Source organism: Rhincodon typus, chromosome 11 (genome assembly GCF_021869965.1).
Source record: "Rhincodon typus isolate 14 chromosome 11, sRhiTyp1.1, whole genome shotgun sequence".
NCBI lineage: Eukaryota > Metazoa > Chordata > Chondrichthyes > Orectolobiformes > Rhincodontidae > Rhincodon > Rhincodon typus.
The window spans coordinates 74,321,400-74,334,122 of NC_063342.1; the positions used below are offsets into that span (position 1 = coordinate 74,321,400).

The following is a 12,723-nucleotide window of genomic DNA, read 5'->3' on the forward strand; positions in this document are numbered from 1 at the left end:
ATGCCTTACCCTGCCTGCCAGTAATATATTACTGCACATTCCCCCTGTCTCCCTGCAACGTCTTAGTGCACATCCCCCCGTCTCCCTGCATAATCTTAATGCAAATTCCCCCTGTCTCCCTGAAATATCTTACTGCACATTCCCCCTGACTCCCTGCAATATCTGACTGCACATTCTCCCTGTCTCCCTGCAATATCTTACTGCACATCTCCTCTGTCTGCCTGCAATATCTCACTGCACATTCCGCCTGTTTGCCTGCATTATCTTACTGTACATTCCCCTGTTTCCCTGCAATATCTTACTGCACATCTCCTCTGTCTGCCTGCAATATCTTAATGCACATTCCGCCTGTTTGCCTGCATCTTAATAAGTATTCAGGTAGATAAGTCCCTGGGTCCTGATGGGATCTATCCCAGAATATTGAGGGAAGCAAAAGAACAAATTACTGTAGCATTGACAGACATCTTTGTATCCTCTTTGGCCACAGGTGAGTTCCCAGAGGACTGGAGAATAGCCAATGTTATCGCATTGTTTAAGAAGGATAACAGGGATAATCCAGGGAACTTAAAGGCCTGTAAGCTTCAGCTCTGTGGTGGGGAAATTGTTGGAAAAGATTCTCAAAGACAAGATCAATACGGATTTAGAAGCAAATGGACTTATTAGTGATAGACAGCACACCTCACTAACTTGATCGAGTTTTTTGAGGAGGTGACGAAGATGATTGATTTGGAAAAAGCGATTGATGTTGTCCACGTGGACTTCAGTAAAGCCTTTGACAAGGTCCCTCATGGCAGACTGGTACAAAAGATGAAGGTACATGGTATCAGGGGTGAGCTGGCAAGATCGATACAGAACTGGCTTCATCATAGGAAACAGAGGGTAGCAGTAGAAGGATGCTTTTCAGAATTGAGTGTTGTGAATGGAGTGGTGTTCCACAGGGATCAGTGCTGGGGCCTCTGCTGTTCGTTGTCGAGATAAATGATTTGGAGGAAAATGTGGCTAGTCTAATCGGTAAGTTTATGGACGATACAAAGATTGGTGGAGTTGCGGATAATGAGAAGGTTTGTCAGAGGATACAGCAGGATACAGATCAGTTGGAGGCATGGGCAGAAAAATGGCAGATGGACAAATGAGAGGTGAAGCAATTTTGGAAGATCAAGTACAGGCAGAAATTACACAGTGGGTGGCAAAACTGAATGTCCAAGTCGACAGATCACTCACAGTGGCAGTGCAGGTAGATAAGGAGTAAAAAAGGCCTATGGCATGCTTGCCTTCTTCAGAAGAGGCGTTGGGTATAAGGATAGGCAAGTTATGCTGCAGCTTTATAGAACTTTAGTTAGGCCACACTTGGAATATTGCGTACAATTCTGGTCGCCACACTACTACAAGGATGTGCATGCTTTGGAGAGGGTACAGAAAAGGTTTACCAGGATGTTGCCTGAGATGGGGGATTTTAGCTGTGAAGAAAGGTTGGATAAATTGGGTTTGTTTTCACCGGAAAGCAGGAGGTTCAAGGGTGACTGTATAGAAGTTAATAAGATTATGAACGGCATGGACAGAGTGGAAAGTATGAGGCTTTTTCCCAGGGTGGAGGGATCAATTACTAGGGGACACAGGTTCAAGGTGCAAGGGAGAGTGGGGAGGAAGTTTAAAAGAGATGTGCGAGGCAATTTTTTCATACAAAGGGTGGTGAGTGCCTGGAACACGCTGCCAGAGGAGATGGCAGAAGCAGGCAAAAATTCAAGAAGCACCCGAACGAATACATGAATAACAAGGGATTATAGGGATACGGATCCTGTAAGTGAGGACAGTTTTAATACGGAAGGGTAAAATGTGTCAGTGCAGGCTTGAAGGGCCAAAGGGCATACTCCTGTGCTGTATTGTTCTTTGTTCTTTGGAAAGTGCAGTAAAATATAGCAGGGAGACAGGGGAAAGTACAGTTGACACAAAAACAGAAGTTGCTGGAAAAGCTCAGCAGGTCTGGCAGCATCTGTGAAGGAAAAAATAGAGTTAACATTTCGGGTCCAGTGACCCTTCCACAGTTGGACTGCTGTTTGAAAGACCTAGCACAGATTGAGGGGCCGAATGTACTGTGCTATGATTGTATAAAGTAATGTGTATGAACTGAAAGGTTGAGTAGTGATTGGTATTATTGACAGAGAGCTGAGGTGGATGCAACAGTTTAGTCACTGAGTGAAGTGAGATCTGCAGAGAGTAGTGTGTACAATTTGGAGATAATCTTACTCTTCTTGACCACTCACATCAGATCATTCCATTACTTCCTGCACTGCACCAACAAACCTGAAGGAACACTCCAGACATTGAGCTCCACTGCAGTATGTTCTAACAGGAGGAATCTCCTCATTTCCACTTGTTTTAGCATGACCCATGGTGCATTGTCTGAAGTTTTGGATGCTTTCGTTCACATGTGTAGCCAATGTTCAACCTGGCGAAACTCAAGCTGATATTATAAAAAAGCAACAGTGCAGTTTACTTTAGAAGCAAGCGCGTATGAGAGGACAGAGAGATAATGCAAGGAGAGGAGTTCCTGAACCAGCAATTTATTCAAAGCTCAGTTGTCTAGAGTTTCCTATCCTAACCACGCACCTTCCAAGCACTGACTGACTTTAGCAGTCATCCACCAGAAGCTTCCCAAGCCCCCAGATGATGATCATGGCTGCATTTTCCTTAATGGACAAACCATTGGGGTCCTACTTAAAGGATCTGAGCCAAAATTCCAGGTAATGACGTTGAATGAAGGACGTTATGATAATGGGTCAGAACCCAAAAATACTGGATACTTGTTAACATATGATTCCAAAATATGTTGCATTTTAAAAGAAAGATGATACTATCAAATATGGTTTCAAATGTAATTTAATTGGCTGTCTGGACAGAGAGAGAGAGAGAGAGCCCAATGGGATAACACTGAAAGTTTCAAAGGAACTTCAAAGGGCTGTAAAGATAATGAAGAGCTGATAACCTCCCGCTCAGCATCAAACCAACTCCTTGTGGATTATGTCCCAACCTGCAGGCACATTTTATGATGTTTTCCCCTTTGAAGAATACGTAAAGAGAGGGATTAAGAAACCAGATTCAATTCTACTGGAGTATACTAGTGGGACTGAACACTGTCATGTGTACTCGCCTAGATTCAAGTGTTAGTGTGCTGTGAAGGTCACAATTGAAGAATTATCCCCTAGTTAACAGTATGTTGCAGGTAAAAACCTTCGCTCACTCTTACTACATAGCAGACAAAAAGAACAGCTCTCTTATGCTGGATGCTATCATGGTTGAAAGGGATCAGGACTATAGATTCTCAACCAATTCACAAAACAAAGGACTATGCAATCAAGAATTCAAGTATCAACATCAACACGACTGGCAATCTCAACTGCAACAGCAATGCGTCTCAACTGTCCAATCTTCACAAACAATTTGGAGACTGATCTGTATATCTTTTTTTTCACCTTTTATCTTTTTGGACTAACCTCTTACTTCCAATCTGAGTTGCTTTGGTAGTTCTTCTTGTATTTCATAATTAAAGAACTGACTATGTTTGTTAATTCAAAGGAGGCGTGATTAATTTGACTTATTTTAAAGTAGGCTTGTCTGGCTCTGGGAGAAAAATACCCACAAGGAACGTGATCCGTTCTAAATTAAACTTGTTGCAGAAAAACTAAGGTGAGAGGGAGATGCTGAATAAAGAAGGGAAGCCAATTCATCCCTCTTCAAATGGGAGCCAAACATTGGAGACATCCTGTAATGAATTGAGGAACTTCACCTGGGGTCTGGTTGAAACAAGGATCATTGAAACCCCTGCAGTGTGACTGCAGGCCATTCGGCCTGTCAGGTCCACACCAACCCTCCAAAGAGATTCCAATGCCCTGCCCTACCCTATCCTAGTAACCCTGCATTTCCCATTGGTAACCCACCTAGCCTGCACACTATGGGGTGATTTAGCACGGCCAATCTACCTAACTTGCTCATCTTTGGACTGTGGGAGGAAACTGGAGTACCCAGAGTAAACCCATGCAGACACAGGGAGAATGTGCAAACTCCATACAGACCGAGGGTGGAATCAACCCTGGGTCCCTGGCGCTGTGAGGTGGCAGCGCTAACCACTAAGCCACCATGCCACCCCTAACAAGGGGGTCAACAAGGCTGATCGTAAGTAGGGTTGTTAAAAGGAGTGTTCTGAGGAGGGGCTTCTCTTGTTAAGGAGAGATAGACAGGAATGGTGGCTACATCAAATCAGGTAACATTAACTTGAGCTTGTGATATTTAATGGGGATGCCTGTTAGAGACTTGTTTCAACTGGCCACCCACATTGACATGAATGGGAGGGGATGATGATTGAGCGATTAAAGACCAGATAACCTGCTATTACCCCCATTTAACATATGCTTCAATGGGACCATAACTCTGGCTGCCTTTGACAGTAATTGGGTGTCAATGATTGCTGTGTTCATTTCATTTAAAAGGCAGAAGTAAAGATGGCCCAAGGAAAGAAAGAGGATTGTGCCTTCATAGAAACTGCCCTTGCAACTATTTGAATCAGATCGTTGGGTATAAGTTTAGACTGGATATCTACTGATGCTTGTCTTGATGTTGACTGGATGATGGTTAAGTAAATACAGTAAAGTTTCTGTGCTGAACTCCACAGCACACAGAGCTGAAGCTGAACAGCGAGGTGTACAAAAATTGGAAAGATCCTCCAGTCCCTGCTTACCTACAGTTCTACTTCTTCAATGTGGAAAACAAACAGGAAATCTTACAGGGAGGGAGAGCCACCGTGAGACAACTTGGGCCGTACACATACAAGTAAGACACACCGTTACTTCTGTCATTCGAATGTGATGGAAAGAGGAGTAGAAGTCCAATAATTTATTCCACTGCACTATAACTGTTAAGCTTGCAATGCGATATCTATTCAAATATTCTTGACAGTTTGAAGATTTCTGTTTTTAATGGATGACTGTACACAGAATCCCTAAAGTGTGGCAGCAGGCCATCCAGCCCATTGAGTCCACACTGACCCCCTGAAGAGCTTCCCAGCCCCATTCCTGTCACCCTGCATTTCCTGTGGCTAACCCACCTAGCCTACACCTCCAACCACCACCCCCCCACCCCAGACACTACAGGAAATTTAACACGCTCGATCCACCCTAACCTGCACACCTTCGGACTGTGGGAGGAAACCGGAGCACCCAGAGGAATCCACATATGGGGAGAATGTGCAATCTCCACACAGACAGTCGCCCGAGGGTGGAATCAAACCCAGGTCATTGACACCCTGAAGCAGCAGTGCTCACCACTGATCCCCTGTGCTACCTGTATATGTTGCGATCTGTAACAATTGAGTTACATCTCAAAGTATTTCAAGGCTTATTGGTGATTAATGGTATTGGGATGGTACAAGGGAGATTTCCCTGGATGATTCCAGGGATGCGGAGGGGATTTTAGCTACAACATAATGCAGGAGCAGCTGGAGTTATTCTCTTGAGGCAAAGGATTTAATAGAAATTTATTAATTTAGGAGCAGATTTAATAGAGGTGTTCAAAATTATGACAGGTTTAAATAAATTGTGCAATGCTGCTTCCATTAGAGGATGGGACAAGGACAAAGGGAGGCAGATTTAGGATTTTAGGTGAGGGATATTGTGGGCATGGGGTTTGTAGGGAGGAAGAATTGTTTCACACAGCAAGAGGTAGGGTCTGAGAACCTGCTCCTTATGAGGGCAGTAGAAACAGGAAATGATATGTCATTACAAAAGGAAATTGAGGGGGTTAGTGTTTAAGAGAACCAAACAAGTAGGACCACAGGAATGGGACTGACTTGATTGCTGTACAGAGAGCTGGCATGAACTTGATGAGCTGAATGGCCTCTTCCTGTGCAGTAATGGCTCTATGGCTCACTAATTTTTTTCCCTTTGTACTGGAGACCGATGATAGCAGAACCATGCGGTTCTAACTTTCGGGGAAAGCGAAACAGCTCGTAATATCAGAAAGCTGACCACAGAAGGAATATTTCCACTTGTGGAGAACAATAGGTCGAGAAGCCATTTTGTTCGTACAGTCACCAAGAAATCAGATGGGGAATTCGGAAGAAACTCCTTTACCCAGAGGGACAAGTGAAGGTGGGGGGGCTACCATGGACAGGAATTTTATATCTAGGTTATTCATGAGAAGTTAAAGCCTACATTTGGCTGCAAGGGTGTTCATGGCGATGATAGCAAAAGAGGGTCTGGTTTGTTCCAGATTATCTCCCTGGCTGTGTCAAACCCAACACTGAGAGCCAGCAAGGATGTGTTGTTCCCACCAGGCAGTGAGAGAATGACCAACTAACTCCAGGAGTCAAGGCCTGATTAAGGGTAACAGAAGCTGTAGCAACATCATTGCTGATGACCTGGTTCCTAGTGGATTTGACTTGGTCAGGGAGATGCTCACTACACCGAAGCCAGTGAAAGAGGAGATGGAACCAATGACATGGCTCACTCTTTCTGAAGTTGTGCTCTCTGTGACTCAAGACCCCTCTCCTTACACCACCTTTTGAGCCACATGTTTGATTCTCTGCTTGATTTCATTGATCCTGTGGCAACTGTTGCCAATAGGCTAAATTTTTTGTTTGGGCAGCACAGTGGCTCAGTGGTTAGCACTGCTGCCTCGCAGCTCTAGGGGCCTGAGTTTGATTCCACCCTCTGGTGTCTGTACATGTGGAGTTTGCACATTCTCCCCGTATCTGCATGGGTTTCCTCTGGGTGCTCCAGTTTCCTCCCATAGTCCAAAGACATGCAAGTTAGGTGGACTAGTCATGCTAAATTGCCCCATAGTGTCCAGGGATGTGAAGTCTGGGTGGGTTCGCCATAGGAAGTAAGGGGTTATGGGGATAGGGTGGGGGTGTGGATATGGGTGGGATGCTCTTTGGAGGATTGGTATGGACATGATGGGCCATAGGAATTCTATGAATTGGAGGGATATAAAAGTAGGCTGGGACTTTTCTCGCTGGAGTATAGGAGTTTGAGAGATGACCTTATAGAGGTTTATAAAAAAATGAGGGATATAGATAAGGTGAATGGCAAGTTTCTTTTCCCTATGGTGGGTTTTAAGGTGAGATGAAAAAGATTTTAAAAAGACACAAGGGGCACTTTTTTAACACAGAGAGTGGTTCGTGTGTGGAATGAACTTCCAGAGGAAGTAGTGGATGTGAATACAGTTACAACATTTAAAAAACATTTGGATAAGTACAACAATAGGAAAGATTTGGAGGGATATGGGCCAAGGGCAGGCAGGTTGGACTAGTTTAGTTTGGGATTATGGTTGGCATGGACTGGTTGGACGAAAGGGTCTGTTTCCATGCTGTATGACACTATGACTATGACTTTATTTTCCCAACAGCAGACGTTAAGCTAACTGACCTATAGTCAGCTGCTTTTGTCTTCTTCCCTTTTAAAATCAGAGCATGACTCTGGCAATTTTCCAACATCTGGGTATTTTATAAAACCTAAGGAGTCCAGGAATACTATGGCCAGTGCATTTACAGTCTCTGTCACTACTTCCTTCCATACCCTAGGATGCATCTCATCAGGTCCAGGAGACTTATCAGCCTTTACCTCCATTAGTTGTTCTGGCACTTTTTCTCTACTGATAGTTACACCCTCTCCAAATTTTGTCCTTTGATTATTTAGTAATTTTTGAATGCTACCAGTATTCTCCACCACAAAGGCCGGCGCAAAGTATTCACTCTATTCCTCTGTCATTTCCTGGATTCTAATTCCTTCTTCTACAGTCTTGTTCTCTATGTTCACATTAGCCTCTTCCTTCTGCTGTTGTTGACAGCTGTTGCTGTCTGTTTTTATGTTTCTTATAGAATATTTTCTCCCATTTTTGGATCATCTGCTGTTAATTTTTTAAAACTTTCCAATTGTCTGATTTACCACTATCTTCACCAAATTGTATGTTTTCTCTAAGTTTGAAACTATCCTTAACTTGGTTGGTTTATGCCCTTCCTACGGCCCTCCTTCCTCAGTGGAACATATCTTTGCTGTGAGCAATTAATTATTTCCTTAGACATCTGCCATTGCTCATCAATCATCTTTTTTTTATCTAAACTCATTTCCCAATCCATTCCAGCCAACTCTGCCCTCAAACCTTTGTATTTATCCTTATTTTAAGTGTAGAATTGTTGCTTCTGACCCAAATTAAATGCTAAACTCTACAATGTTATGATCATTGCTTCCAAGTGGACCTCTCAATCTGAGATCATTTTATTACCATGCTTTATTACACATTTGCAGATGCAAAATGGCCTGATCCACAATTTACTGATCTAGACATACAAATTCTTTCTCATGGCCACCTCTGCCAATTTGATTTTCCCAATCTGTAACAAGTCATACATGATTAACGTGCTATAATACAATGTACCTGATAAACCATAGACTATTCCCAAAAGTGCCTTCTTTCCCTTGTCATTTCTTACCTTTGCACATATGGTTTCCCATCTGATCCAAGATCATTCCTTGCTATCGTACATATACTAACAAAGCTACAGCACCATCCTGTCCTTCCAAAAATTCACCACCCTGAATATTTCATTCCTAGCTTTTAATATCCTGGCAAAGTTAGACAGATTTTCCAGGAAGTGGCTATCTCTTACAGCTGTGTGTGTTCACTGCATCCAGTGGGATAGCCAGCTGTGTATGGACACAGTCTGAACCAAGGCTGTAATGAGGTCAGGAGCTGAGTGGCCCTGGCGGAACCCAAACTGGGCGTCACTGAGCAGGTTATTGCTGAGCAGTTGCTGCCTGATAGCACTGCTGATGACACCTTCCATCACTTTACTGGTGATTGAGAGTAGACTGATGGGGCAGTAATTGGCCGGGTTGGATTTGTCCTGCTTTTTGTGTACAGGACATACCTGGGTAATTTTTCACAGTGTAGTAGATACCAGTGTTGTAACTGTATTGGAACAGCTTGGCTAGAGGAGCAGCAAGTTCTGGAGCACAGTCAGGCTGCCAGGGACTTCCCTGGGCATATTGAAATCAGCTGATAGGAATCACATCTTGTGGCGTGGGGTTGCTCTCCTTCATTGCCACGAAGGATCTTATCTCTATGAATGTAATGACAAATAACAAAGTTATGATTGGCACTTCTCTATAAGGTCCCTCATGTGACAAAAATCATGACTCATGGAGTTAAATTCCATTCCAACCTTGAAACTGGCCAGTTTGGGCAAACAGGTTTGTGCTGTATTTGAGCCTCGCACTGTCCCTACTGAGTGCACTCTTTGAAACTTAACTCATGATCTTGCTGCAAGCAAAAGATGCTTTGATCCATTTATGGAACTGTGAGCATGATCCACAGTTTGCTTTGCTATCATTATGGGTGGTGTTGTCCAAGAGGAGTACTTAAACCTTTTACCCAGGTACTCTTCCCTTATATGACAGACAAAAGACTCAGAATTTAATAAACAACCCCTCTTTATTTTAACTCTTTAAGTATTATACTCAATATGGAACATACATTCATTGCAACATTTGCTTCTGACTTCATCTAACGTAACTTCAACTTTAACTCACATCATTTAACTTCACTTTATCCTACTTAATTCACATTTAACCCAACTCTACAGGTTTGGGTTGGAACAAAGACTACCCTGTTTCGAGTGAAGTGGCCAATTTTGTTTTCCATTCAGGTCTCACCCCATGGTTCTTTGCCTTCTCTGAAGGTAACTTCAGAGCACATACTTCTCGTATGTTGGTACCGAAGGCTGTTCCTCTGTTCCGTTAACTTATCTCAAAATGTGCTTGGTTTCCAGAAACTTCTCTGGCACTCAGCCAATGAATTGATAAAATCCCGATCCCATCGTTTGATCCCAGCCAATGGAATTTTACTAGTTAAAAAAAAAACGCCCAAATATTAAACTGCCACATTCCAAGCCCCATATAATGTAACATGGTGGCAGTCTGTTGAGCTGATCACATGAAACCTGCCTTACTTGGTCACCACAGCAAACTACAGGTCACAATATGTCCTGGCTGGAGTTTTAACTGAGTTTAAACAGAGCTTAAACTAGCTTGACTGAAATTCCCAGCATGCTTGATTGTAGCTCATAAACAGGCTTGCAGCCATTTCTGCTACTGGCCATGTGACCACAGTGGAGATTTCCCACTTTTGTTTTACAGTGTGGGGCAAAGACTTGGCAACCATTGGGAAAACACACCCAGTTGCCCACAATTTGGGTTGGTAAGAGCTGACAGGCCAGCATGGGAAATCACGGACCTCAACAACACCATCCCAGGTCACCAATAGCTTCTGGCCTTTAAAAGTCAGCCCAATACACCTCTGAGGATCCAACAGGGGGGTGCGGTCAGGACGTCATAGGTGAGGCCATTTGAGAAGGGGGTAGTGGGGGACTGAGTGCACCCAGATTTGGGGGCAACTGTAGCCCCAAGCTCCGTAACCCGACAACTCTGGTTCCCCAGATAATAAACCAGCCATGGAGTGAGAGTCTATTCAAGGCAACTCACCCTATTAGTAACCCCCTTCTGCTCACCTCCAAGCAGGGGGCGGATTTACACCCAACAATTTCAACGCCGATGTCTGTTTTAAAGGGCTTGTCACATGAGGAGCGGGTTGAGGACTCTGGGTCTGTACCCAACGGAGTTTAGAAGGATGAGGGGGAGAAACTTACAGAATACTGGGAGGCCTGGATAGAGTGGACGTGGAGAAGATATTTCCACCGGTGCGAAAGACCAGGACCCAAGGACACAGCCTCAGAGTGAAGGGGACAACCCTTCGGAACTGAGACGGGGAGGAATTTCTTCAGCCAGGGGGTGGTGAGTCTGTGGAACTCAATGCTGCAGAGGGCTATGGAGGCCAAGTCATTGCGTGTTTTTAAAACAGAGATGGATAGGTTCTTGATTAGTAAGGGGATCAAGTGTTTTGGGAAAAAGGCAGGAGAATGGAGTTGAGAAACATATCAGCCATGATGGAATGATGGAGCAACCTGCTGGGCTGAATGGCCTAATTCTGCTCCTATAACTTATGCCCTTGATGTACATAGTAATGTTGTGTGGCCTGTGTGCTGTTTGGAATAAGTGAATACTTCTTACCTACTGTCTATTTCTCCAACACGTTGAACTTACCTAACCCGAGCAATACCTAACAGCTCCCAATCGATCTCATTCCAAACAGGGAGTTCCGACATCGTGCTAACGTGTCGTTGTTCAGCAATTCCACAATATCAGCCTCAACTCGGAGAAGCTTTGTCTTCGAGCCAACAATGTCAGTGGGTGATCCGAGGAAAGACATTGTCACAACAATTAATATCCCATTTGCTGTAAGTAGGGGGATGTACTTCCATAATATATATGCCTTGAGTGACCACGCTGTCTGCTGTAATAGGAGCAGAAGGAGGCCTTGTGTTTTGCTGACCTTTCAACAAGTTCTACTTTATCCACTGCTCCCCATGTTTCCCCTGGCTGGTGAGTCCAGGCACGCAATTTCAAAATAAGGGGGATGCCATTTAGGACTGAGATGAGCAGGGTCTTTTTTTAACTCAGACGTTGGTAAATCTTTGGAATTCTGTACTCCAGAGAGCTGTAGATGTTCACCAATTGAGTTTAAAATAGACCACAACAGATTTCCAAATGGCATAAAGAGTTATGTGGATAATGGAGTGAAAAAACATTGACATGGATGACCAGAGATAGTAAGAACTGCCGATGTTGGAGTTGGAGGTAAAACAGTGTGGAGCTGAAGGAACACAGCAGGCCAGATAGCATCAGAGAAGCAGGAAAGTTGATGTTTGTGTCCCAACCCGAAACGTTAACTTTCCTACTCCTTTGATGCTGCCTGGCCTGCTGTGTCCAACAACATGGATGACCAGTTCTGTTTGCATGGAATGGTGGAGCAGGCTGAATGGCCTACTCCCATCTCAATGTTCCTTTTATTTTAATCCCTCAGCTCTCTCCGCATCTAAAAATCTATTGATCCCCATCTTGATTATACTTAATGGCTGAGCATCCACAGCCCTTCAGGGAAAGAATTCCAAAGATTCACCACACTCTCAGTTAAAAAATTCTGGGTGGTTAAGAAGGCGGTTAGCACGCTTGCCTTCATTGCTCATACCTTTGAGTCTAGGAGTTGGGAAGTCATGCTAAGGTTGTACAGGATGTTGATGAGGCTTTTTCTGGAATATTGTGTCAAGTTCTGGTTGCCCTGTTATAGGAAGTATATTATTAAGCTAGAGAGGGTTCAGAAGAGATTTACCAGGATGTTGTCAGGAATGGAAGGTTTGAGTTATAAAGAAACGCTGGATAGGCTGGGATGTTTCTCTCGGGAGTGTGAGAGGTTGAGAGGCGACCCTATAGAGGTTTATAAAATCGTGAGGGGTATAGACAGGGTTAATGGTAGGTGTCTTTTGCTTGGGATGGGCATTTCAAGGCTAGAGAACACATTTTTAAGGTGTGGAGAGAGATTTGGAAAAGACATGAGCGGCAAATGTTTTACACAGAGGATGGGTCGCGTGTGGAATGAAGATGGAGATGGGTACAGTTACAACGTTTAAAAACACTTACATGAGTACATGAACAGGAAAGGTTTGGAGGTATATGGGCCAGGTGCAGGCAAGAGGGGTTAAAATTGAATCAGAGATAGTAGGAACTGCAGATGCTGGAAAATCCGAGACAACAAGGTGCAGGGCTGGATGAACACAGC

At 43.9% G+C, this 12,723-nt stretch overlaps 1 protein-coding gene across 1 annotated transcript in view; it reads left to right on the plus strand.

Moving 5' to 3' along the window:
• The window catches only part of LOC125484348 (lysosome membrane protein 2-like), a 28,772-nt gene that overhangs the window by 6,522 nt on the left and 9,527 nt on the right, over positions 1–12,723 (plus strand). The window contains exons 2-3 of the mRNA XM_048602558.1: positions 4,667–4,824; positions 11,200–11,344. Of these exons, the coding sequence (XP_048458515.1) occupies positions 4,667–4,824; positions 11,200–11,344 (303 nt within the window). The remainder of the gene's footprint in view (positions 1–4,666; positions 4,825–11,199; positions 11,345–12,723) is intronic.